The 27,557-nt window shown below is 47.3% G+C and overlaps 1 protein-coding gene across 2 annotated transcripts; it reads right to left on the reverse strand.

Annotated features, from left to right (window-relative positions):
• Positions 1-5,071: 5,071 nt before the first annotated feature.
• On the reverse strand, positions 5,072-27,509 carry VCP (valosin containing protein). Of its 2 annotated transcripts, none has more exons than XM_083465873.1 (17): positions 27,085-27,509; positions 21,583-21,694; positions 20,996-21,168; positions 19,540-19,682; positions 18,599-18,729; positions 17,430-17,561; positions 16,031-16,133; positions 12,613-12,746; positions 11,774-11,909; positions 9,737-9,849; positions 9,415-9,579; positions 9,190-9,312; positions 7,983-8,195; positions 7,539-7,847; positions 6,784-6,939; positions 6,519-6,673; positions 5,072-5,514 (listed from the first exon to the last, which is right to left on the reverse strand). In XM_083465873.1, exons 1-17 carry the CDS (start codon positions 27,099-27,101, stop codon positions 5,409-5,411), a joined length of 2,421 nt encoding a protein of 806 aa, XP_083321999.1. In that variant the 5' UTR covers positions 27,102-27,509; the 3' UTR covers positions 5,072-5,408. The 2 variants fall into 2 exon arrangements, with proteins under 2 accessions (XP_083321999.1, XP_083321998.1); XM_083465872.1 differs by lacking the exon at positions 27,085-27,509 and adding an exon at positions 24,071-26,571 and having other exon boundaries at positions 21,583-23,978.
• Between the last annotated feature and the right edge of the window lie 48 nt (positions 27,510-27,557).

A 27,557-nucleotide genomic window follows, 5' to 3' on the forward strand; every position in this document is an offset into this window, starting at 1 on the left:
CTGTCTTGTGCCTGGGTGGGTGGGTGGGAGAGAGGAAGCCCTCTGGGGAGTCGGCCTCCCTCGCTGTATCATGTAGTACCAGACTTGTGTTCTATCAACTTGTGTTTTATTAAAGAAGATGCTGGAGCTTTTATTCTCTGCTCAGCTGCTTTGTAAAGAATCACGGAATTGTAGAGTTGGAAGAGACCCCAAAGGGGCATCTGGTCCAATCCCCTGCAATGTGTGTAGGCAGGAGTGCCCCAGCGTGTTACTCATTTTACCCAAAGGCTCTTGGTCTTACCTGGAAAGAGAGTGTTGAATGGGACCCCCAGAGAAAACATATAATTCATCAATTAGAAAATCCTCCGCTTTTCTCTCCTGCCCCTCCCCACTTTTCTTTCACACACTAAGCTTTTGTAGCCTGGAAAAGAGCTTGAAAGTATCTGATGGAGTCTCTCAAGCAGGGGTGAGAAGCAAGACTTGTGGGAAATGGACTTTTGGAAAGCGGAGAGCTGTCCCCTCCTGGCTGAGCAGCAGAAACTGGAATGCAGGTTAAGAGGAAAAACCGAAGTGTGCATCCTTATACATTAAGGGGGCAGTCCTTGACCTTTCCTGCAGATTTCTAAGTGCTGAGGTTACAGAACAACCAAGTTGCCGTGGTCTAGAGAAGATCTGAAGTACGCACCTCTCTTGCTGAAATGTGGTAGCTTCGTTCAAGTGACTGGCCCAAGGTCTCGCCCAGTGAGCGTTGTGGCCGAATGGGGATTTGAAGCCTGGTCTCCCAGGTCCCAGTGTGACGCTCTTAACCACTGTTCATTCACGTATAAAACAAGTGTCCCAGCAGACAGGAGTAGAACCTTTTGAGTTGTAGCACATTTCTTGGAGGACGTGCTAATGTGAGGCCTGCCTAACAAAAGCAATCAGGCCTAAGAACACCCTTGAGGCAAGTTCTGAGTAAATTTTATTGACATTATTTCTCTGTGCTTGAAATTTTGTTTTTGCTTGTTTTGGAACCACTGAGAATTGAGTTAGGTCAGCACAAATGAGGTAAAACAGGTGCTTGCTTGAGCCCTAATCCTACTCACAATAGATAAAATGTTCTAGCAGCCAGCTTTCCTGTGTAATTTCAGAAAACAAATGGCTCTTTCCTTTTGCTCTTGGGGAGAGCTTCCAGGCAAACCACTAGCCCACAAGGCTAAAGATCTCCAACTTCAGTTTCCCTTTGAATAGCTCCTCAGTTCCATGGAGTGAAAAGGGGTGGAAGCGCAGGACAAAAATAGCATTGGCTGAGCCAATTAAGGGAGTGTTAACGGAAGATTCCCATATTCCTATAGCAACCAAAGTCCAGAAAAAAGATTGCTTATTTTCAAGAGTAAAAACCAGAGAAAGTGGCTTTTGAACCTGAACACTCTGAATGCAAAACTGGCAACTGGGTTGATGAGCAGAAGCTCAGGCTGCTCTCTGAAGGGCAGGGTGCAAAACCAAATAGATAATACTATTCTTTATCAAAGCTGGAAAAGAGGGATCCCAAGAGCGGCAGTTCCTTTTCTGCCTTTAATCTGACCCCAAAATTACAACCAGCTTTTCTCAGAGCAGCTCAAAGTAAGTCATAGTGAGGTGTTACTTGGAATTGCTAAGGATCTCTATCCTGCTGATTTGATAAGCAACACAGCCAGTTCTCTACTCAGAAATGTCTGGCTTGATCACAGAAGCAAGATGTCTTTTGCCCAAGGTTCCAAATTGCAATTGTGCCCAATATCACAAAGAGGACACAGAGGTGAGAGCCACAAGTCATTCTGAAGGAGAGGTTTATCAAATAGGTTAGTTTAGCTCTTTCACGGGATGTCCTGTAGTGCCCATCTGTAGGAACACTCAAGGATGAGCCTCTATAAAAAAGCACACCCAAACACTAAGTTATATATATATTTAAACTAAAGAGTGGCCTTGGTAGATCAGGCTTCAAGGGATTCCCTCTAGCCTAGCACCCTGTTCTCACAGCTGCCAAGCAAATGTCCTAACGGGCAACTCACAAGGAGGAGACAAAGGCAACAACAGCTGTGCAACTGGCATTCAGAAGCATTTTGGTTGTGATACTGCAATTGTGTTTTGTTGCAAGTGGCAGAAAATTTCATTAACTCTGCCCTGTGTAAAAAAAGAGCAAATCTTTCAGTTTAACTGGATGCTCTCAGGTATTATATGAGGCTCCTCCTCACCCTAATCCCATTCCCCTATGACAGGCACGTCCAACTCCCAAGAGACTGTGATTTATTCCCAGTATGTATAAAAAAACTGGCAGTGAGCTACACGTTGTCTTTGGAGGGAGGAGGAGCATATGTGGGGTGGGTAGATTGCCCAGAGTTCTTGAGCTTTTTTTATGGAGGATTGCTCAGAGTTCTTCAGCTTTTAACTTTCGGTAAACTTTATTTAATCCCACGATCGATAAGGGTCCTGCAATCTACCAGGATCAGCCGGAGATCTACCAGTACATCGCGACCTACCGGTTGGACATGCCTGCCCTGAGATACACCTCCATCCTGTTGTTCCCAGTTTACTTTTCTTCTCAACTGAAAAGCCACAATTGTTGTAAGCTTTCCTGAGGGAGTTTCTTCTGCCTCTCGATCATTTTGGTCACCCTTTTATGCACATTTCCCAGATTTACAGTAACTTTTCTGAGATGTGGCAACCAGAACTGTGAACAGCGCATTCAAACCATGGATTTGTGTAGAGGAACCGATGCAAGTTTTAGTGTCACACCTTTTAGTCAGTAAGCCTGAGGGCAGGGACTCTTGTATTGGTAAACAACTTTGGGAACCTCTTTTCAGCTGAAGAACAGGGTAAATAAATATATGCATTAACTGTATTAGCTCCCATGGTAACTTTCAATGTACACACAGCTGTGTCCTGTCAGATGTGGATTTGGGAATGAAAAAGTATGTGCAAAGGTCTAGGTGTGTATCTAATCACTTTTGAGAGGTAGCCTTATGCGAGTGCCATTTACAGCAGAAGTGGTTGGGAAAGGGGCAAAACAGGTACTTTTCATTCTATCTGCACAGGGTTACATGGATCTGTATGCAATGTAATCTGCTCTGGTTCAAAATAACCAGCCCCCAAACCACCTCTAAAGTTAGCATGTGAACCAGAATTGAAAACTTCAGCTTTAAATGCTGATGAACTAGCCTTGAACTGCATCTAGCAGTTGCAGTGTTTCTGAGCACCGTGATGAGAGAGCGCTGGCATTTGGTGAAGAAAGAGAAACCCCTTCCATCCAGCCCAGGTCCCCACCAGATGCTAGCTCTTGGTGCAGACTTTTGACTAACTCTTCTTCCTACCCACAAGGCATGCTGATGCCTACTTCTGATGAGGCATCGTTAAGTTGAAGGGGGTGTCTCTAACATAATTCTAGCTTGTGGTGCCAACACAGAAGGATAAGTAAAAAGGGAAAGAACCTCTACTTCAACCCTTGGATTTCTTCGGAGAAAGAACCATTGTAAACACAAACAAAAAACAGAGCCCTATTCCAAGAAGGACACAAGCAAACAGAGTTCCTGAAATTGTAATAATTGGTCTGGGGGTGGAATTCAGCCACCAAATGACAAAAACGGTGAACATGAAGATAATAAGAGGGCAGGCCCAACAGCTTATTAATTGCCAGCTGTTCCTGCTCCGAAATTGTGTTCTATGAAAGTGAGGCCCTTTTCTCAGTATTCCAACATTGAAAGGTTGTTTATGTGCAGATTGTTAGGATCATTTCATCACCAACTTTTGTTTTGTGGTTCTATGCCTTGTAGGGTACAATCCACTGGAAGCTTCTCCTATTCAAGCTGTCCCAGAACACGTTTAAGTTCTACACAGGTGGTCCTACTGATTCATGCCTCAAAAGTCAGCCACAGGGCCAGTATTATGGAAGTTAAGTGAAGTATGTTGGGTAAATGTGTTTTATTGTCTTTGTTCCCACAGAACTGAAGGAACGCCCTGCACTGATTATGCCCCAACAATTCAGGCCCTTCAAAAGCAAAGTTTCAAACCTCTTAATAGTGCAGCTGTTAAAGAGCTGTGAGCCAACAAGCCCCTGGTTCTCCCTCCATTCTCCCATCTATCCCATTTGCCGCTGAAGAGGTACCCACAACTCCAGCCCACCTGATCCCCTCCACACACGAGGACAGGTATTCTTTTACATCTGGCAAGCCCATCAGCTGGCAAAATCCTCGCTATCCCCCCTCCTGGCACAACTGCTGTTTGAACCCAAACAGGTCCCTTTCTTCCCCCTTCTTAATCTGTCTCATCTGCCTTCCTTTGGTTTTGCCCAAGAACTTTACCAAAGCCCTATAAAATCTCTACCCATCCTCCCCGGACAACTTCCCCATCTCTTTCTAACAAGCAAGTACCACCACCAAGACCCCCTTGTCCCTTTATCGGACCACATCCACATTTTCCCCCTATGGCATGCTTGTAAGAACAACTGTTGCACTCATTTTAAACTGAGCCTGTTTGTGTGTCGTCTACAAAGCCCCTTTTTTGATCCAGTACCTTTATTTTTGCTTTATCTTTCTTTGTCAACTGTTGGGGTGCAAAATTCCAGGATGCACCCCAGTCTTAACGTCAAAAGATCCCCAGAACTGTCAGATTCCATGTGAAAACTGTAGGCTTGTGTGCAAACCACAGAGTTTGTAACACTACTAAGTCCTAATGGAGACCATAAACCCTGCAACCAAGAAGATGACACAAGCTGCAGAGATGAAGTTCATGGAGCAAATCCCGGTTGGGGCACAGAGAACGCCTGACCTTCAGGGTGGCACTAACACCTCCCTCCCACAGGTGAGCAAAGCCTTCCAGCGCATCCCCTTCCTCTTGTGACCCTAAAGTACCACCTCTGCTTACAGAAACACTATTATCAGGCATGAGCCTCCCCTCCTGGCAAACTTTAAATATTTTCTACTGAAAGAATCCCTGAAGGTCCTGTACAAACTGACTGTTAAAAGCACTAGGAGTCCTGCTGTCCTACAACTGCACAGGCAGCTTTGCCAAGAGCCCGGATGGCCAAAGCAGCAGAAAAACAAGCACCAGGAAGGAAGGAAGGAAGACCAATGCCAACTTGAACTTATGGGATTTTTTTAATTTATTTTTGTGGGTTTTAAACTTTTAAACTTTTTGTTTTTACAGGCTATTGTACCCGTTGCTAAAGCTGCTGATTCTGCCATAAAACTAGAACAGAAATTTCCCAGAAGTGTAGTCAGTTCCTCAACTGCCCGCCCACCTGCCTCCCAACCAACATTGCATTTGCAGCAGCAGCAACAGACTCCTGCTGACAGAGTCTGGCACGCAGCTACACGGGTCTGACCAAGGAATGAAGAAGCCAGGAGTCCACTGACCATTGGAATTGCCCTGTACAACACGGCCTGCTCTGCAGTTTGGTCCGCTCTGGCAGCACTTTAACCATAGAGGTCGTCATCGTTGTCTTCACTGTATACGTTCCCACCACCGGCGCCTCCGGTGCCCTGGCTGGGTCCGGCACCACCCTGGTTACCTGATGGGAATCTGCAAGGAACAGCCAGAGAAGAGCAGCTGTTGAATACCTTCCACGGAGCAGGAGGCCATCAAGGCTGCTTGGGGTGAGCCACAGCCACCTTCTTCCCCACGACCAGTTCTCCCTTCGCAGCTGTGGCTCAAAAGTCTCAAGTTACCTGACCTGTCAAAGCGGCCCTCAGACAGCTGGCCACTTCTGGGTCTGGCCCTCTGGCCAGATCCATTACCCCACTTTGCTGTGGCACAGAAATGCATGGCAGACGCCCTACCTCAAAGTGCCCTTTCACAGCCCTCTGGGCTTCTGGCTCTCTGGCCAAGCGTCAAGACATCACATGTCCTGTATGCTTCATCCCATTTTACACCTTGCTGTGGAAGGAGGAGCCACACAAACAAATGGGTTCCCCCTCTGCTCAGTTCCACGCAGGCCCTTCACTCTGTCGTGAAGGCACAGAGCTACAAGGGGCACCTCAGGATGACAGAGATCCTGGGTAGTAACAGGGAGGGGAGGGGATACGGCAGCAGTGCTGGGCTACAGAGGGAAGAGATCTAGAAACAGACCCAGTCCCCTCTCACTAAATTCTAAGCACCAAGCAGATTAAATCTGCACAACAGTCATGCCATTTTGGTAAATAAATAAATACAAAATTAATTCACGGATTCCCATAAACATACTCTTCCAAAAGCTGCAAATACCATATTGATGGGGGGGGGGGGCAACACCTCATACTGGGGAAACACGAGTAGCAATGGCAATCACTGCATTCCTCGTCCCATCTAATGGGAGCTGTAAGCTCTCATGGCAAGATAGGTTTTGGAATGTGGACAGCAGGTACTGTGCAAAGGCCCAGTAGGAAAAGCAGCTCTGTACACCACAGAAGCACAAGTTGCACATTTTTGACACCATCTGTGGTGGACCCCTTTTGGACCTCTCCAAAAACCCAGGGTCATAAATGAAGTCTCATGTAAGAGCTACTAAGAGGGAGGACGCAAAGTACACGCCAATAAGCTCTGCTCACCTGAAGCTACCAAAGCCGCGGCTCTGCTGAAGAGTCTGTGCAAACATCTCATATTTGCGGATATCGTTGTCACTGACTGAGCGGCGGGCAAAGCGCATGGCCTCCTCAAAGTGATCACGCCGGATCTCGGGGACTGGGTCATCCTCCTCCACTTCCTAAACCGGCAAAGGCACAGTTAGGAGAACAAGATGCCACCAACAGCCACGGTCAACCCCCCCTTCCCACCCCGAGAGTTAATATCCACCACAAGTCCAAAGACACTCACCATGGCAGAAGGGTTGGTCTGCCTCTCCCTCTCCCGCCTGATCTCATTCTCAATCGACTCCCGGATGGCCAGCTTACAGGCCCGCTGGCAAATTTCGGTTAAATCGGCTCCTGAAAAGCCATTGGTCATCTTAGCCAGAAAATCCAGGTCCACGTCCTGAGGAAACACGGGAGGTCCCACATTCATTTATTAAGCCAACTTATCCCTGCCCTTCCACTGCATTTCCATCATGCAGGGCAGTGTAGGGCAGCAAGGAAAAACAAAAGCACCGCATAAAAAGAAATAAAACTGCGTAAAACAGCAGCAACGAAAAAGCAGGCGCAGCAGATAAAAACAAACGTTTTAAAATGAGGTTTACTACATAAAACACAAAGCAACTGCCTAGTAAGACAAATGTTGTCAGAACAAAGTAGCTTTAATCAGTTGTCAGGCAGGGGGTTGGACTAGATGACCCTTGGGTACCATCCAACTCTTAAGATTCTATGAACTGTGAGAAGGTGAATTTTTTTTTAAATGATATCCCACCCTTTACTCTAATGCAAATAATTTTTCTTTTCCCACCATGAAGAATTGGCAAGCAAATATTTCAATGCATCTTGATTAAAAACTGGAGAGGCGTCAGAAGGCTAAATAAAGTTGCATCATGGTCCAAGTCATGACCTCTGCTCTCTGCAGGACTCCTAAGTTCTCCCAGACACAAATAGTGACATCTGTACCCCCCTCCCCAACAGCATTCCTGTCAGCCCAAAACCTGCCTTGGCCACAGGCGATTTCCTCAGGTTGGCCTTGAGAATGGCCACACGAGACTTCTCATCAGGCAGTGGGATGTAGATCAGCTGGTCCAAGCGCCCAGGGCGCAGGATGGCGGGATCAATGATGTCCGGCCGGTTAGTGGCGCCAATGATGAAAACGTTCTTTTTGGTTGACATGCCGTCCATCTCTGTTAGGATCTGGTTGATGACTCTGTCTGCGGCGCCACCACCGTCCCCTATGTTCCCACCTCGGGCCTTTGCAATGGAGTCCAGCTCATCAAAGAAGAGCACACAGGGAGCTGCTTGGCGGGCCTGCGTGGAGGAAGGATGCTCGGTCAGACCTCAAAACATGCAAGCGCTAGGAAACCAATTCGCCAGACCCAGCATGGAAATGCCAGTGTGAAAAGGGGCCACCCTGCAGGGAAAATCCAGCAGGGAGAGCTGTACCTTGTCAAAGATCTCCCGCACGTTGGCCTCGGACTCTCCAAACCACATGGTGAGCAGTTCTGGACCCTTGATAGAGATGAAGTTGGCCTGGCATTCGTTGGCAATGGCTTTGGCCAGCAGGGTCTTTCCACAGCCAGGAGGCCCATAGAACAACACCCCTTTGGAGGGGGTCATGCCAAACTTAAGGAATTTGTCAGGATGCTCTACTGGATACTGTGGAAGGAAGAAGATCAGTATCAGCCCCACAAGGTTAAAGGGAAGGGAGGAGAGAACATCCTGAGCTCAGGGCCTCGCCACACTGTGTGGCCGTGGAGCACTTGGGAAGGGCTCTGTAGCAGCAAGCAATGCTTCACTGAGCCACAGAGAGGCAGAGGTGGATGCCTGTTCTTTCCTCACACATGCTGCTGCTGCTGCTACTTCTTATAGAATAGCCCAGGAGTATAAGCCGGTATCCCCTCACCTACTGGATGAGCACAAGCTGGTGACCCTGGTAAAAAGGTCTGGGGATCAGTAGATTGAAGATTTTATGGCGTCATGGTCGTTAATCTCACCACAAACGCACGACCCAAAATTATATAACTGATGCTTACACTGGAGCAGCCATATGGTGCCAAACATAAATGACATACAAGTAATGCTGTGACTGAAAACAATCCAGCTTAAAAGCTCAGAGAAAGTGAGATCTTCTGTTCTGAAGTCAGCCATGAGAACGCTACCCCCAGGATCCCAAAGGAACATCGCCAGCTGCGTTTATAAATGCAGAGAAAGTACATAAGCCACGTTCTTTGGCAAGTATGTGGCCCTAAACCTGCAGGTCTCATTACAGGGCTCTGAGTTGGGTAAAAAGACTTGGCAGGCATTAGAAACAGAACCATTCAAGCAAGATACACTTAAACAGCCAAGAGAACAGAGAAGGCTTATGTGCCAGTGGGGCCTCCCTGTTCAGTAACTGGAAGGGTGTGCAAGAGCTATGTGCAGCCCTTACTCAGGACTCCTACACTTTTAACCAATAAACAGTAGAAGTTCAAAGAACATCTGGTTATCTGGCTCCCCCCCCCCCCCAATATCCTGCCATCCATTTATATTTAAAGAACGGTTTATATTTTCCTATGCAAAAGAGTGACTGATAACCAATGCTGCTGCCTATGACTAGGCCCTTAGCTTAGTCTAATGATGGTAACTGGGAGTCTCGCATCAACAGCCTCACCTGTACAAGCTCCTGCAGTTCTCGCTTGACGTCTTCCAAGCCTCCAATGTCTTGCCAAGTAACTTGTGGCACTTCTACCACCGTCTCGCGCAGGGCTGAGGGGTTGCTCTGGCTCAGGGCCCACTGCAAGGAGAGGTGGAAAGAGGTGGTTCATTGACACATGCACAATTTGCTGGGATGATCCCCCACGCCCAGAGAGAGAAGACACAGACGCATCCCCCTTACCCTGAAGTCATCCATGGTCACAGCCAACGAGTTCATCACTTCAGCATCAATGGTCTCATCCTCAAGGTCGATGAGATCCATCTTCTTCCGGATGGCCTGGAGAGCTGCCTCTGAGCACAAAGCAGCCAAGTCTGCACCCACATGGCCGTGGGTCTCATTGGCCACCTGAAGCAAGGGAAGGAGAAGCAGGAGTAAGCAGGTGCTCCAAGCCACAGTTCCTTGAGGAAAAGGAACCCAGCTGCTCCAATCACTCAAGAAGACCCCACAGATCATGACGCTTGTGAGCCTTATCTCATAGGGGCAAGAAAACAAACCAACGAACCTGTTCCAGATCAACATCATCAGCCAGCTTCATGTTCTTGGTGTGAATCTGCAAGATCTCCAGGCGGCCAGTAGCATCAGGAATGCCAATGTCCACCTCCCTATCAAAGCGACCTGCGGGGCACCAAAAGCAACACTGACATTTGCTTCTGTATGTACACCACTCCCCCGTGCACAAAGGCCACCAAGGCCAAGCCCACACGCCGCAGAACAGCAAAATGGGAGCACTGGATGTTAAAAAGATCTCAGGGAAACACGAAAGTTAATGGACATTCCCCACAAGGTAACAAGATGATGTTTAACAAGTGAAGAAGCTTTATCTCAGCAGTGTGCTTTCAGGCTGTGTTGGCATGAATATTGACTTGAAAAGAAACTCCACTCAATTTCAGAGAATATGTGTTTTAAGACCAAGGGAGGAAAACACTGAAAGCTGTCTCTTTCAGTAAAAAAGAAAGAAAAAGGAAGTTATTTGATCCAGCTTGTTAAATTAGCTGCCATTAACACTTCACAGACACCCTGTCCCAAACATAATTACATACATTTTAAAGAGGAGGCTAATGGGGTCAGTGTTACTTTTCCTGCCTTCCACATTCTCTCATATTTATGAGGAAGACTAGTTTTGTTTTTGTTTTTTAAAGAGTCAAGTTTAGCCTTCCTTAACATGCTGTTTTTCTACATAGCAACTGTCAGGGGTTTAGGAGCAGAGGCAAGGGCAAGGGAGGAAACAGAGAGCGAAGGGGAGGAGGCAGAAGAAAAGATGAGTGATGACGACGACCCGAGATCTCCGAGTCTTTCCAGTGAATCAGAGGATTCACAGAAAGGAGCACCAGTGGCCAGGGCAAGGGGGGAGTCTAGGGGGGCACCCCAGGAAGATAGAGCCAGAGGGGACTCAGAGGAGAGCAGTTGGAAATCGGGACCAGCGTCACCGCCAGAGAGCAGGGAAGAGGAAGGGAGCCAGGGGGCAAGCGCTGGCAGCTCACCACAGGAGGGAGGGCACGAGTCAGGAGTGGCCACACCTCCATCGGGGAGCGAAGAAACGGTTAAGCGGAAAGTGGAAGGTTGGGCGCCAAGTTCAAATGCAGAGGAAGGCGGCGCAGTAAGCAGCCCGGAAAGGGAGCCAGGTCCTAAAGCCCGGCGCAAGGAGACAGGAGGGTCCGGGGGGTCAGCATCAGAAGAATCCCGGAAGGAAGAGACCCCGGGGGGTAGAGGGACCCAGAGGAGGACAGTCAGGCGGAAAAGGTGGAGCCGGGCTAGGATATTAAGTTGGTGCACACGGGGCGGAGACTCAGACGGAGCTTCGCCGATCTAGCTACTAGACGTAGAGTTGCACGCAGCAGCTTGAGAATGGAAACTGTAACTCAATAAAGACTTTTACTAAATGATCGCTGGCTAGCGTGATCCTCTGTGAGCTAGGATCTTCAAGCAGCTCTGACAGCAACATTCACACATGAAAATCCCCAGGTGCAGCTGGTTTTTTTTAATTCATTTCTGCTGCATGTACAAACTAGGCAAGAGTCTCAGTTGGATGGTGGGCCAATCAGCTCTCTGCTATCAAGCAATGTCTGTTTAAAAGGTGCCCACCAGGAAGCTCTCTCTCTCTCTCTCTGTTGGTTAGAGCATGGTGCTGATAACACCAAGGTTGCAGACTCAATCCCCATACGGGACAGCTGCATATTCCTGCACTGCAGGGGGTTGGACTAGATGACCCCCAGGGTCCCTTCCAACTTGACAATTCTACGATTCTTCTCCTGTCACCACGTCTGTACCCTCACTATCATGTGAAAGTCTAAGCAAAGGAGCACTGTGATTTGCACATATACAGTACACAGCTTTCCGTTTTTAAGTGGCACTGGGAGTTTACAACCTGCGCAAACCTGAAATTTCTCCCAGGGGCTAAAAATACTAATAAATGAGTCTGCACCGCATCCATGCTTTGTGAAGGTCTGTGCTAGTACTTAAGTTACCCACAGACTATTGCATGTATTGAGCCAACATCTACCACACTGTAACACCCTCACAACAGAACAAGCCTAGTTACCAAATCGCCGGAGTGCTGGATCAATGCTGTTGGGTCTGTTGGTTGCAGCCATTACAATCACATGCGCTCGCTGCTTCAGGCCATCCATAAGTGTAAGCAACTGAGACACAATGCGCCGTTCTACTTCGCCATGTGTCTGTGGAGAGAACAGCCGATAGTGTGAAGATCTGCTAGGAAAGTGCCCAATCCCAAGGCACAAGTCGGGGTACAGCTTCACCACAAGCCACCCTTTCCCCTGGCCACCAAAAAAGCAAGCTTAAAAACCAAGTAGTAAGATAATCCAGCCCAAGTAGTAATTCTAGGGCAAACATGGGATCAAATGCAGACTTCAGTTCAGGACCTACGAGATGCATAATGCAAACGGGAGGAAGATGCTGCCAACCCAACACTAACTCCTTTCTGTTGCAAGCTGCCCAAAGTGGCTGGGAAAACCAGTCAGATGGGAAGGGAACAAGTAAAAAATTACTACTCCTACTACAACTACTGTGGCAAGAATTCCTATCATCACCATCATCACCATCCAGAATGGGTAGGTGTGCTGCCTAGCCCTCCTCTCAGAAGGTCCGTTTACAAAGCAGAAAACCTAACTAGGCCCAGCAATGAAGTGTAGCTCCTCTGCCATGCAACTCATAAGAATGCTAAGCTTCCTTACAATACCTGATTGCAGGAGGCAGAACGTTCGGAGAGCTTAAGTCCAGACAGAGGGCCTTCAACATGCCTTGGGACAGCCAAGCGCCACCTGCACCCCAGCCTATCACTCACCACTTCCTCAAGCATCCCTTCTCAAAGTGCTGTAGCCACAGAACTGAGCTCCATCAACAGAATGGCAGAAGACTCACCTTCTCTCTTTTTGGAGCAATGGCATCCAGCTCATCAATGAAGATGATTGCCGGAGCATTCTTCTCCGCTTCCTCAAAAGCCTTCCGCAGGTTGCTCTCCGACTCACCCGCCAACTTGCTCATGATCTCAGGCCCTGTGGGAAAATGGCAGTATGTTACTTAAAGAGGAAGAAGGTGACAGCAGTCGCAAGTGACAAACCCAAGTCACAGTCCTGTTTAAAGCAGCACTGTTGGTAGGAACCTGAGAAGAGGAAAACCAAAGAGACCCCAGCTTCATCTCATATATCAGGGAAGACCCCATCTTTCTACATACAGCGGACTTTAACTTTGGCCTCAGAAATTAGCTAGAAGCAAGAAAGCTATATTAGTTTTGGCCTTCCCAGTAACCTTTTAACCCAGCTTGAATGGGGATGAGCCAAAACTTTTGATTTGTCTGTTACTTTTTCACCCTCCTGACTAATCTCCCGTAAGCAATACATTGCAGTGGTCAGCAAAAGCTTTCAGAAGGCTGCTGGCACCGAACTCCCCTATCTCGTGACCATGTCCTTTTCTCCGACCAACGTTTGACACTCCCATTGTTCTAGGTGCATTTTGTAACAGGGAATTTCATTAGTGCGAGCAGTTTCTAGCTGTGGGTACAATACTGGGCCTACGATTTCAGATTAAAACTGCAGAATGGAAGGAAAGGAGGATCTTTTTCTGCCTCCCCACTGCCAGCTACTCTCTGAAGACTGGAGAAGACCCTCTTAAGAATATTAGGGGGGTGGGCAGGGGAAGGGCTAGACCATGTGAAAAATGAACATAGTATCTTAGCTGCAATTCATTCATTTCCAGCTTTGTATTCTTGTTAAAAAAGGGGCGCATAGACATTCTGTTGTCGCACCCGTAACCTTGGTTTAAGGCGCCCTTTAGCTCCTAGCTTTCATACATCAGCTTCTAACCGTGGTACTGACCAAGTTAATAATCAGCAGAACAAGCTAGAGAAATCCCCAAACATGCCATCATCCCCTTAGCCAGGTGACCAAGTTGGAACCAACGCATTTGAAATGTATAAGTCTGTGTCATCCCTGCTGTGTAACCTTTGTGCGTGATTTGGAACTGGACTTCCCCTGTATCTTCTGACTGCAGTCTGAATAAACCTTTTCTTTTTCCATCTGCGGTGTGATATTATTTGGCTCGTCACCCCAGCTGGACAGTTTGTCCGTAACACTGTCCACGTGGCACTCAAACTCCTTTCCAACCCAACACCTGAGCCGATCAACAGTGGCAGCCCCAAACTGCCAGTCTGGGAACTACTCCAGCTGCTCCGTATCCTGGCTTTCCATTTCTCCTCTCTGCCTTTCAATGACTCCATTAACATGCAACTATGGCTTAGTGTGGATGTGCAAGAATGTAGGTTCCTGGAGGGAAGATCGTGGCTGCTTAGCTCCTCTCCCAGTCATGCTGCTGGTGCTGCCCTGCTGTGAGCTAAGCCATGGATTGGATTGGCATGTTCTGTAAACCTCAGCTCATAGACGCTCCAGACATGCCACAAGCTGTAACCAAGGTCTATTCTTCTTTTACTGCTTGTGGTTTGTCTGAAACAAGACAACATGCCAAGCCATGGTTCAACTCACAAAAATGCAGCAGCAGACCAGAGGGACAAAGTGGCTGCCATCTCCTCTCCGGGAGCCTGCACACACATGCCAAGTCATGGACTGGCTGAATGTTGTGTGAGAACTAAGCCAATGAGCCTCTGCAGACTGATGCAGCTATTTTCGATTCAAAAATAGAGAGTAGACTCACCACTTTCTATTCACCTGAAATTGCACTGCATAGATCAAAGTACTTCCTTTAGGCTCCTCAAGGGGCAAGTGAGGTTTCCAAGGAGACAGGTTCTCTATTGACAACTGAGTTTGGCAAAGCCTTTCATAAACACCCAGCACCCAAGGGAAGAATAAGGATCCTCCCCTGAAGCAAGGCTGAGTTGAGATCTTATAACTGAAAATGGGCAGCTGTTTCGAAGAGTTTAGTACTACGTTCTCTGTTAAAGTGGTGCATTTTGATATATTGTTATATTTTATTTACTGTCTACATTGTAATTTTGAGCTGTTGCCCTACATTGTCAGTTGCATTGATAACATTTGCTATTTATTTAGGTTATTTTGAGGTCACCTAATAACTGAAGAGTCTGTGTCAGTTCCTAGACTGAGAAGCATGTGCTCAATCTGGCCTTCATCCAGGATTTTACAGAACTCCCTTTGGTACTAATATCAAAAGGTGGAGGGAAACAGCTCTATAGAAGGAGAGCACAGCAGGGTGGGGCTCTGCTCCCTTGCTCATGGGCAGCCACCATGATGATCCAGGAGGAGAGGGAGCTGCACATCACTGCAAGCTGGCTAGGAAGCACAAGTATACCAAAAACTGCCCAAAGTCCCCTGGAAGCAATACACAATATGATGCAATCTCATCCTACAGAGAAAGAAGATACAAATACTGAAACTGAGATGATTGTAGCAAGGAATCCTCCATACCGAGAATTTAACTCTTGTGAAAGGTCTTGTCCACAAGGAAAGACATTTTTAAAACAGCCTCTACTTGCTCTCCACCTCATTGCCTTTTGCTCAATATCAAGCTAGCCATACAGCTGAAGGAGCCAACATGAAGGTGAACACGACCACAACTCAGACATGGTGACTTCAATGCACTTTATGGGGGGCTTCCCTTGCACCAGATCCAGAAGCTGTAGTTAGTCTGGAAAGCTGCAGCACAGCTGCTTCATAGGAGTGAGACCCTGTTAGCATATAATATCTCCGCTCAGAGATCGGCACTGGTTACCAATTGGCTACAAGAACAAGTCCAAGGCATAGAGCCCAAACAGTTTTGGGACCAGTTTACTTGCAGGATCACCTTACCCTAGAGAAGCCCACTCAACCGCTTCACTCTGTGGAACTGTCACTGTCATCAATGCCACACGAGACTCATTCCACAGTTGCAAGTAAACAGAACTTTTTAGCGTGGCAGCATCTAGCCCTTGCAACTCCCTGCTTATGGACCAGGGGGATTACTGCATTGTCTTTCTTTTCATTTCTATGATGTATTATGTGTTTTTTATATTGTGATTTTATGTTGTGAACCACCCTCAGATCTGTGGGTATAAGGAAGATATAAAATTTTTAATAATAATAATGTGGGTGCCTTCACTACACTTTTCCAAATCTGGCTTAAAACACAAAGGAAACCCTATCCAGGCATGCAGAAGCTACATGTGCTTTAATCTGTTTTAGCTTACTGTTGATTTTAATTAAATACCCATTTTAAATGTCTTTTATTGGCAATTTTAATGGGGTTTTTTGTAAACCAATTTGAGGCTTTATCAAACACTATATAACCTTGGGTAAATAAAACAAAAACCATGAAGCTGCTCCCAGGCACTCACCGTTGATGAGGAAGAAGAAAGCTCCAGTCTCATTAGCCACTGCTCGGGCAATCAAGGTCTTCCCAGTACCCGGTGGACCATACAGCAGGATTCCACGGGGAGGCTAGAGAAAGGCAGGGATGTTGCTTAGCATTTGAGGGTTAAATCCAAATTCTGGTAAAGACCTGCAGTGCTATCCAGAAAGCACCTGTGCAGTCTGGGATCAACCAGCACCATACACCGCCAGTTTGGCCCTAGAACCGTGGGTGCCTTGGGCCGTGCACGCCACAGGCACATGTGAGTCCGACATCGGCACACCCGCTGGAGTGTGCACGTGACATCACATGTGCACATCAGCAGGCGGGCTGATGTCAGACCGCATGCCTCCCGGCACAAACATTTGTGGCCAGTCCTGTCATGGGGAATGTTGTGGGGGCTGGAGCACCCACAGCCCCGCACACTCGGCACCTATGTACACCACAGAGGACTAAGCAAGGAAGGGCTGGTTTGCACCATCCTGGTCCGTGCCCGGTCTGCTCTCCTAGTCAGCAAGTGTGTGGGCTTTCACTGCAGCACTCTCTTTGACCTGCATGGTTATCTGCCTGCAGGTAAGTGTGTCTGTGCTGACTGTCACATGGGGCACTGCTTCATTGCTGGCTGGGTGAATACAGGCAGGAGATGATGCCAAAGGGATTCACCACCATTTCAGGAGCCACAGAGACAGGTGAACGCCCCCATCCCCATGATATAAAATTGTAGGCCAAACATTATGGAAGAGTCCTGCATCCCTCTCCCAGGGCGAGAGCCTGGTTGAGGGGAAGTTTGGTTTGCTGGGGTTCCCTCTTGCCCCCTGAGTGAGCGGCAGGGGGAGAAGAGTTGGAGTGGATTTATAATCTTCCTTCTGACAGTGTGGGATGTGCATACACCCAGTTTACTATCTGTGGCCCTGATCTCCCAGTCATATACAGTGATAGGAGGTGGCACTCATATTTGCCTGGGTGGGCAGGTGGCAATGAAGATGATGCCTCCATTTTCACCTTCATTGTGTTCTTCTGGTGATTGCTAAAAACATTTCTGTTTGGACAACCCTACCAACATATGCAGAATATTTACATGCATTTTAATCTGTCTTTAGGTTATTGCTGATTTTAATGACAATTTGAAAGCTTTAAACAGCTGCTTTTACCAACATTTTTGTTATTTTATTCTATTTGCAAAGTACTTTTGAGATTTTCTACAATCAAGCTATATACAGATTTTATTAAATATAGAGATACACCAGCGCATGATATCAGAGCACTCTTGAAGCAGGGCTCTAGCATTCATTAGTACATGAACACCTGAGCAGAAGAAGCACCTGCAGGACATGTTTGCTACCCACACAGAGTCCAACCCGTCATGAGTGGGGTCAGATACTCACCTTCACACCAATAGCCTTAAAGAGAGCAGGGTGCCGGAGAGGCAGCTCAACCATTTCCTTGATCTGGGCCAACTGCTTTCGACAGCCTCCAATGTCATCATAGCCCACTTCATTCAGGGACTCCTCTTCATCCTGGCATGTTTTCAAGGGACAGAGAATAAATGCACCGAGGACCTCATGGTCAAAGCAGTATGACAACCATATCAGATAAATTCAGAAATGCTAAGTCCCAAGCATACTATATTTTTATGAGCTAGCTCATAAAAGGACTTAAGGACCAAGATCCAGTCAAGTTGGATGAGTGCTTATTTGTGGCTCAGGACCACAATACCTCAAGGACTGCCTCTCTACATATGAACTCAGGCCCTGCAATATCACTGGAGGCCCTTTCTCACGTGCCTCCTCCATGAGAGGTCCGGAGGGTGGCAGCATGAGAACGGGCCTTTTCTGTGGTGGCTCTCCACTTGTGGAATGCTCTCCCCAGGGAGATTTGCCTAGTGCCTTCATTACATATCTTTAGGCACCAGGCAAAAACCTCTCTCTTCAACAGGCGTTCGGCTGATTAACATTTTATGGCTTTTTTAATGGGTTTGTGCAAGGGAAGGGTCTTATATTTGTTTTATTATGTATTTTTTATTCTCATTTTGTACTTTCCTGTTGTTAACTGCCATGGGATCTTCAGATGAATGGTGGTATACAAATAATAATAATAATAATAATAATAATAATAATAATAATAATAATAATTATAATAATAATAATATTTTCCAACATGGCCCTTAGCCTATGTTATCAAACATTTTCTTTTCCTTCTATCAGACAGTATGTTAAAAACCAGCCGGTCACTATTCCAGATACCCATTTGGGTGGTATAGCACCCAAGGAAGTGATCTCAGTCTACAGCCTTGTCCAGTTCATCCGTCATAGGAACATGTGCCAAAGCTACAATAACCACTTTAGCTGGGAATGGGAAATTCCTGTGACAGGAACATAGCACATGGCTGCTTTGGTATGCAACAGCTCTGCCTTCCTTGCCAGAGGGGGACTTTCCCCCAAGAACCAAATAGCAGACAGTGCTTTTAATCCTCAACTTTGTTTCCCCACCACACCGCTTACGGCCCACTCTAAGTCACAGAATGAGAGCTGTGGGAGAGGCCTGCTCAACTCACCTCTCGTTTGATAGGCTCTCCCTCACAGTGAATCACGGTGTCTGGAGCTACTATGCAGTATGGGCTGGGGTCTGTCTCCACCACTTTGAACTCGACTGCACGCATCCCTCCACGCACAAGGAAGATGTCCCCTGAAATTATCAGCATATTAATGAGGGTCAAGACACCACCCACCTCCAGAACAAGTACTCTCAAGAGTTGTAACGGTTCCCCATCCCTCTACTTAAGAAAGCTCAGAACTGAGCTGAGGGAGCAGCTGGAGGTTTCCAGAGGAGATGCTTCCTTTACTATAGACTCACAGTGGCACTAGTAGCTCTGGGAACGTCCCCAAAGGGAACAGGAATGGCAGATGTTGCTACTAGGAGAAACGGCAAGCCAGCCTGACCACTACTACCGGGGGGGGAGGGGGAGGGGGGCAGAACTGCACGGTCTCGCCTCACTTGACTGAATAGGGCCTACAGAATTGTAAAGTTGGCTACACACCAGAAAAGCTCAACACAAGGCCCCTCTGCTCTTGGCTACTTCTCAATGCTTCACAATCAAAAGACCCTCTAGACTTACGGCTTAGACACTGACAGCTGTTTTGAACAGCAAATAATGGTCTAGAGGCAGTTTCTGCAACACCACTGCTCACTGCACATGGCAGGAAGCCACAGACTTTCATTTGGGGCAAAATAGAACTGGGAAAATTTAGTCAAAGACACCAGCTCACAAGCAACCCAAATAAAAGTTTATAGTCTTGGACTAAAACTGTTCAGGTGTTTTAGACTCCAGCTCTCATCATCCCTGACCACGCTTTACCAACTGAAAAATTCAGTTGAAGGGAGGCATAAAAATACAATTAATAAAACAATAAACATGCATCTGGATGACAGCAGGTTGAAGAAAGCTTGTCTAAAGTATTCTCCACAGCAGCTTCTCTACAGGTTTAGTGCCCTTACCTTTTCTGATGGGTCTGTATGCTTCCAGGAAGTATGGCTTGAGGTACACCTCAAACAGGTTCCCTGTGATCCCTTCCACTGTGTCATCAATGGGCAGCACATGGATGCGCTTGCCATACTTCACATCTGGACAAGGCTGGATGCTGAAAAGAAAGAATGTGCCTTTGTGACCCTCAAGTGGCCCCCAATTTGCGAACTAGAAACATCTACAAGAAACAACTTCCCAGTCTCGATGAAAAGGACAGGCCAGTCAGCTACCTTTTCACTTCCTTCAGACTTCCTATTCATTTCCAACTTTTCGATGGTGGACTTAGGAACATAGGAATCTCTCTCATCCAGTCAGGACAAGGGGACATCTAGCTTGGTATTGTCTACATTGACTAGCAGCAGCTCTCTGGAGTTTCAGGCAAGGAATCTTTCTCAGCCCGACCTGGAGATGCTGGTGACTGAACCTGGGACCTTCTGCATGCAAAGCAGATGCCCAGTCACTCAGGTACAGACCGTCCCTGTCATTCCCCTTCCATCCAGGAAGGGTCTCAGCTCAGGGGTACACCGTCTGCTCTGCATGTAGAAGGTCAAGACTGAGTATCTCCAGGTAGGGCTGGGAGAGGCCCCCACCCAAAACCCTGTAGAACTGCTCACCAGCTCACTTAATAAGGAGTTACACGGTCCAGCGGTCTGTCTCGGAATGAGGCAGCTTCCTAGTCCATTGGTTTTCTGCCCCACCCCACCCTCCAGCTCTTCGGACTTTTCCTTCCAATTTCCTTCTCTCCCCCACCCTCTGCAAAAGGACTGGAACAAAATGCTTCAAACTCTACAGCTCTCTCAAATTCAGCATAATTTATAGAAATAAGTCAATACTGACATAATTTTTTCCAAGTGAAGAACATTTTGATAATAAGAACCCCAGAACTCATGATAAAAAGAATTCCAGAGACTCCACTTTTACATAGGTACACTGGTTTAATGAGGTAAGAATATGGGGCAGCTTCAGCAGGCAATTTGTTTTGGAGTGAGGCAATTTGTCTTGCAATATCAATTTAAAGGGGACACTGTTTACCCCCAAATGGAGTAAGTGTCTCCATAGGTCACAGACTATTCAAAGCATGCCAGTTCATGTGATTCCCTAGCCCTACCACATGCTCCCTTCCTCTTAGCAGGGAGCACACAAGTTAGCTTCTCGGCAGTTTTCCTGTTCAACTCTGTTTATTCTAGGTAACAACTGTGTCAGATTAAGCTATTAATCAAGCTCCCCTTGATCAAGTTACTAATTTGACCCATCAATACCTTCATAAACAAGTCCACACCAATGCCACTAATGTTGACAATTCCCTTTACCAACAGGCAACAATAACCAACACAAGGAAGCATGCTTGGAAGAACTCTTTCCACATATTAGCCACAGGCTTCCTGACCAAATTAACTCTGTGTGTTTAACAGGACATGCAGACCTCACCTGATCACGTCTCCAAGGCGCACCCTCAGATTGTTGCGAACAACCCTGTTCATGCGGATTTTCTCATCAGAGCAGGTGTCATCAGACAGGACGATGCACACTGCCTCTCTCCTCTTCTTCCCTTTCAGCAGGACTGTATCTCCCCTAAACAGCTGCAATTCATCCATTTTGGCCTGAAAACAGTAAGTGTAAGAAAGCAGGTCAACAACTGAATTTTAAAAACAAATCGGTATATTAATTCTGCTGATCTGAAATTGACTACAACTGGTAATGTACTAGTTTGATAAAAGCATCCAGTTAAGAACAAAATATTAATCAGCAGAAGGGATACAAGGCCGAATAAAGACAAATTTAGGAGAAAGGGTGTCCTGTTGGGGAAACCCACAGGTACCCGGTTGTAACTGTGTGGGGGTGTTAGATATGATGTAAAGCCTCTTCCTGAAAACCCACTGAGCCACTAACAGTCAGAATAGGCAATACAAATAGCCTGTTCAGAGACGGCTTCCTCCATTCTGTGTCAGTCGAAGAGTCACCAACAAATTGCACTTATCAGTGATATAGCTCTCTATTGATAATGTTGAACACACCTGTGACAGTGACACAACACTGTTGTCCTCGTTGATTGCTTCATCAACAATTAGCCGATTGGGCCTGTTCTTCTGCTTGAGAATTGCAGTTGACAAGTCATCAGCTTTGGAACTGTAACAAGAGAAGACAAGAGTTGTTAAGAGCATAGGAGACAGAGCCACACCCTTGTTCAACCATTTCCATTCTATGCATCTTTGTTGCATTTTCTCTTAGGCAAACCTTAGTTGAAAGGCAAGTACAACTTTCTATGCAACAAAACTCAAAACAAACATGAGAGCGCAAGGTGTTCTCCCACAGTGCCCTCTACTCTGTTTTCTACTGAGCAGTTATAGATCAGAAACATTCAGAAACCACTTACCATTGAAGAAAGCAAGCAGTGTGGCAAACAACCCACATACAAAGAGCCCCCCCCCCCATTAAGTGATAGTCCCTAGGCAAATCTTGACACTTATTCTGTCAAAATGTTTGTGTAGACTTCCCAGAAGATGCCCAAGCTTAGTTTGCATCCGAACACTAAGAGAGGGGAGAAATTAAAGGGTGTACAATAGCCAGAGTCCTTCTGCAAGCCCTCAACATTTCATTTCCCACATGGAGGTCAAAATTCAACACAGATTAATTGCTCAAACCATTTAAGGTTCTGTGAGCTAAAACCAGCACCTGACTTGCGCCCTGGAAGTGCAGCTGCCGCAGCAATAACACTGCTGCATCAAGCTCCCTAACAACCCCAAAGTACTGTCACAGAAAGGGTCCCACAAGCACTTCAAGGTTGACAGTTGGGGAAGTTGGACCCCATCAATTAAGCCTTGGTGGGTCATAAACCCTGTCAGTCAAAACTGCCACGAGTCCCCCTTTACCATCACCTGCAGGCAATCTCCCTGGCCAGATACAGAGCAAGATCAAAGACTTGATAACCTAGAGTCCTGAAGGATCACACAGCAAAGGTTCTAAGAAGATAAAGAGCAGCCCTACCCCATCACTTGTTGCTCTACAAACACTTCCACTAGGAAGAGGCAGAATCACTGAAGAGTCTCTTACAATATCCAGTTTGCAGTCCAAATTGTCCAAGGGTTTTTTTTTTAAAAAAAAAACTAAGCAAGAACTTCAACACGAGTCTGAGAATGTGTTGAACTGAAAGAGGCCTGGGTAAGTTTCATTAGCTCATCAGTTCCACCCTTAAGTTGGAAACTGACACATCATAGCTTTACGTTGCCAAAAACAAAAGTGAAACTGACCGTTTCTTTTGCAAAGTTCAAGCAGAAAATACATGAATGGTATGAAAATGGGAGTTCTTCAAGTATTTTGTTCCCTGGCAGATATGCTTATAGGCAAAGCCTAAAAGAAGAAAACCCCTAAGAAACTCAGGACAGGATAGTGTGAAATGAGTGAGCCTACTGGAAGTGACTGGTAGATGCTTTGCAGGACGCCAAATAGGACACCAAGCCAACCCTCCTAAATCTGCCTTCAATGATATGCAGCAACTGAGGAAATACAGATGTGTTTACACCAGTTAAGGCTGACAACTAAGATGAAGAACAACTGTTATGGTACCAGCAAACCCAAACTTGGAGGAGGGTGAGAAGCAGCACCTGGGGCCAACTCTCTAGAACTAGAGAAGAGCCAGATATTGTTCAGGCAACTTAATGCGCTCAAGTGTGATGCAGTCAAGTAATGCAATGTGGGGGTTTTCTCCACCATCATATTTTGGCAGGGAACGTGCCATTATTAGACACAAGTTGCTTCATAAAATTGTCAGTCATATGTTGAATAGAAATAATGCAATTCAAACTAAGCAACTGGAATGGATTAAGTATCAGTCAGCCCTAAAAAGGTTGTAATCGATTCCCCATCCCCCATTGCATATGCCTGGAAAGCACAGCTTCTCAGGTATGTTAAACAGTTTTCAGTGCCTTCAAGTTTTCTTACCTCTAAATAATGAAAGGGAATAGCTTAAATGAGTGGGAATATCATTAAATGTAATCAGTCTGCACATCTTTAAAAATTTAATTCCAGTAAAATAATCTTGACGTAAAGTACTGAATATGCTTCGGGGTAACATTTAAGTACTCTAACTGCACTCTTCTAATAATGTTTTTCAGTTCATTTACTTTGGGCTATTGGAAAAAAATTAATATTTATGCAGAACATAAACTTCAGTTGGGTGGCCTTAATGTAAGGCAAACAGACATGCTAAATCAAATCACAAAACATATCTGGAAATGGAACATTGAGAAAGTTCTCTGGAAAAATTTCCAGTGCAAGAAAACCCACATTCCTGGTGGCAGAGGAGCAACTCCAGGTCCCTCTTACCAATCAAGAGAGGTGAAGAGTGTAAGCAGCTACCAGAGAGCTACAGGGAACTGATTTTAACCCTCTTCATGACTTTTGGAATGGGGCACTACCCAGGCAGCAGTCTTCAGAAGAGCAAAGGAAAAGACACTGAGGACAAAAGCCTCAAGATCCACAGCTGGCTGTACCAATCTAGGTCACTTCCAGTGGAAGACGGTCCTCCAACAGAACATGCAAAAATTGAAAACTGAAGAAAACACAAATGTGAATAAGCAAGCATTGTGGCAATGAAGTTTCAAATAACAGCATGGTGGCTACTACTTTCTTAGAACCAGGCCATCAAGATTCCTGACAGATCTTCAGGAAGATACTTGGCTAGAGGAAATACTGGAAAGCCAAGGGACCAGTTAGCTCTACCACAGAAGACACTTCATTTGGAATTGTAACTGGAAGCAGATTATGGAGGAAGAGATCTGTTGTTTCACAGCTAACCGGAAAGTTGGTTCTTCCAAGCTGCTGTAACTGCATTAAAAATAGAAGGAAGGATCTCAGCAATGACACCTGTGAATTTCAAGCAGCTGGTCTTGCCTCACCCATGTCACCTGAGAACAACCAGGTTAAAAGAAAAACAAATCAGCTTCAGCCCACAAAAGGAAGATGAAGCCTAGATTTGCAAATAATAATTTATGAAGGTTCAGGAATTTTTCTAGGCAACAAAGCTAGTAGGAAAGGGTTCAGCTGTCTGTTTACTATTAGTTAAGAAAAAAGCTAAAAACTGTTAGATTCATGTATTCGAGGCCTGTATGTTTAAGTAGAGGAACCAATACTTGTATTTTTGACTGGAAACCAGGGAATTCCACAGGAAGAAAATACTCAAGCATCTACCTACCTGCCAATTATCTTCCTGCTCTCATGCAAAGTCATCCAGACATACTTTACAATGTTTTAAAAAGGAAGTTTCTGGCAAGGCTCCTTTCACCTCACAATGTTTGCCAAGTTGAGAAGCACCCAGTGATGCAAAATTAATTCCAATACTGATTAGTTAAGTTCTTGTGAACTCAGTGCCCCCAAACTTATCTATTCCAGCCATCAAATTTTTTTAATGTAGCAGAATTAGAAGAAGGAACAAGACTTCTATTGTTATTCTATTGTTAAAGAGAGTGCTGTTTTCATACAAGTGTGTTTTTAGGATGTGAAAAGGGACCATAGTTCACAGGAGCACAAAATACCCAGATTCAATCCCCAACATCTCCAGGTAAGGCTGAGAAGACTTCATGCTTGAAAGCCTAAAGAGCTGCTGCCAGTCAGCTCAATACTGAGCTAGATGGGCCAATAGTAAGAAACAACTCTGGCTATTGTTGGACTGTCCCACCACCCCACTTCCCAGCAGATGCTTCAGGATTCCTGTTTTTAAAAGGGCATGAGTTTTTTTGCTGCATAACATCAGAAAGCCAAATCAGAGCGAGGGCATGAAGCAGTTTGCTCAGAGCAGGCTTTGTACCTACTCCACAAAGCCAAATAGTTGTTGTGACATCACGCCAAATAAGAAAACAATGCTTCCAGACCTTACTGTTGATTGGCAATTGCTATTCATATTGCAGGAAATCTCCCCCCACCCCAAGAAATGGACAGTACATTTTTGCAAGGTGACAATGTTTTGTGAAATGCTATGTTTCTCTTGTCACTTAACCATGACTGTTTCTCACCTCTCCCAGCATAGCTGTGGAGAGCCCTTTTAAGACAGAATTTTTTAAAATTATCCTAAGCCTTTAGTTACTCTACCAACAGCATAAGACCAGCTTGAAAACCCTAACATGTTTCCCTCTGATAGCCAGTGGAGCTCAAGCCAAAATGGAAGAGCCTAATCAGCAAGTGATGTGCAAATTGGTTTTATTCCCATTCCTTGTTCACTTGAGAGTTAAGACCAGGAAGTGGTGAACCTAAGGAGTCCTTCTCTAGCTGGTATCACATGACCAATGCTTTGTGGCTTCCATATGACAAGATGGCTGCCACAGCTAAGAATTCCTACTGAAGCACCCCAGCATGCTACCTTGCTTACTAGTGAGAAAATCCCACGAGGCAGTGTGTTTTCCTAAGTGGAGCAGGTGCAAGTTTAGCAGCCACAATTCTCCCTTGGAACAATGGGAGGCGATGACCATCTTGAGCATTGTATACTCTACTGAGCCAGCCACATGAGGGGGAACCTGGCTTCAAAGTACCTAATGGCAGCAAGGCCAGTTACCCTGCTGCTGTGCACTGGGGAGAAAGAGAGCAGCTGCCCAAGAGCCTCGGAGTTCAGCGGGCGGAGCATTCTCGCCAGGGTGGCTTGAGGATCCATCGAGAAGCATAGAAGCATCTGGCCTGCAACTTGACAGCATGTTGGAGAAGGGACCCCCCCCTCCCCATATCTGACAAGTGTGAATCTCAAGGCCCTCGCTTCTTATTAAAGAGGCTTGTTTCTTATGTGAAACGAAAGATCATTGGAGCCCCAGGGGCTCCTTGCAGGTAATATTCTCCTTTCTGGGGAGGCCCCCTTCCTGCCCCTCCTCCGTGATTCAGCAACCCTTCGGGAGCCACGTTCGGAAGCTGCCCGGCGACGCCCCCTGAACCGGCAGATCCAGCCAGGGCCGCAGCCCGGGAGGCGCCTGGCGGGGGGAGGCGGCGCTGGAGGCCCGGGGAAAGGAGCCCCACAGCCCCCGGCCTCTCTCCCCTCCCAGCGCCGGCCCAGGAGGCGGCGGGTGACTCGGCAGAACTGGCGGAGCAGGAAGTGGCCTCGCCGAGAAGGAAGCGCCGCCTCCCTCCGGCTCCGTCCCCCCCCCCGGCGCCCGGGGGCATCGCGCCCCCCCGGACCCCCCCCACAGAAAGACCCCTCAATGAGAGGCTGGGGGGGAGGCCAGAAAGGAGCCGGCGCCCCCTCCCCTCGAGGAAATGATGGCGCGCCCCCTCCCCTCAAGGAAGGCTTTGGGGGGGAGAGGCCATGGCGGGGGGGGGGGGGAGAAATGGCGGCGCCTGAGGGAGGGGGAAACGGGGGGGCTTTTCTGTCTCCTCAGTCCGCCGCCCCCCCCCCGTTCCAGGCCTCGTAGGGCCGGGTGATGGAGCGAAGGAGGCGGCGAGGCCTTCCTCAGGCGGCGGCCCGGAGGGAAAGGGGTCCGGGGGGGTCCTCCTGTCAGGCGGGTCTCCTCTCCTCCCTCCCCCCCCCCCCGTGAGAGACTCACTCGGCTCCCGAGGCCATGGCGGCAAGGCTGGGCTGCAGCGGTCTCGAAGGGTGGCTGGGCCTGGGCGCCGCGCTCGCTCTGCTCGCTCTCTCTGCTCGCTTTCCCCTCACGGATCAGCGCCGACTCATCGGGAGTGACGCTCCGCCCGGCGTGCTAGGCCGCGCTCTGCCTAGCAACAGGTGCCGCGGCGGCCAATCGGAAAAAAGGAAACCGGCCCCGCTCGGCCAATCCGGAGGAGGGGCGGGAAAAAAAGCCGCAAAGCTGCCGGACACGGAGGTTGGAGGGAGGGGGGGTCATCCGGGTAGCGCATGCCGTCGGGGACGGGCGGACCAATCGGAAAAATCCCTCGATGCGAAAGGGAGGGGGGAATAAAGGGGGGGAGCGCCGCCCGGATTCCTTTTCTGCCTGGCAACGCAGCGCGGATTGGGTGGAGCCCCGAGAGCGACGCAGCCAGTGGCAACCTGACAAGTCGA

The sequence above is a fragment of the Podarcis liolepis genome (assembly GCF_965112155.1).
Source record: "Podarcis liolepis genome assembly, chromosome: 11".
Lineage (NCBI taxonomy): Eukaryota > Metazoa > Chordata > Lepidosauria > Squamata > Lacertidae > Podarcis > Podarcis liolepis.

Bases quoted from the DNA above. Each gene is read 5' to 3' on its own strand.
- VCP (XM_083465872.1), bottom strand. From the start codon at position 21,786: ATGCAACAAAGATGCATAGAATGGAAATGGTTGAACAAGGGTGTGGCT. The intron at 17,562-18,598 runs GTGAGTTGAGCA...AAAACATGCCAG, and splicing joins GAGAGCCTATCAAACGAGAG to GATGAAGAGGAGTCCCTGAA. The intron at 6,940-7,538 runs GCAGGTTTTGGG...GTGTTTCCTCAG, and splicing joins GGAAATCGCCTGTGGCCAAG to GACGTGGACCTGGATTTTCT.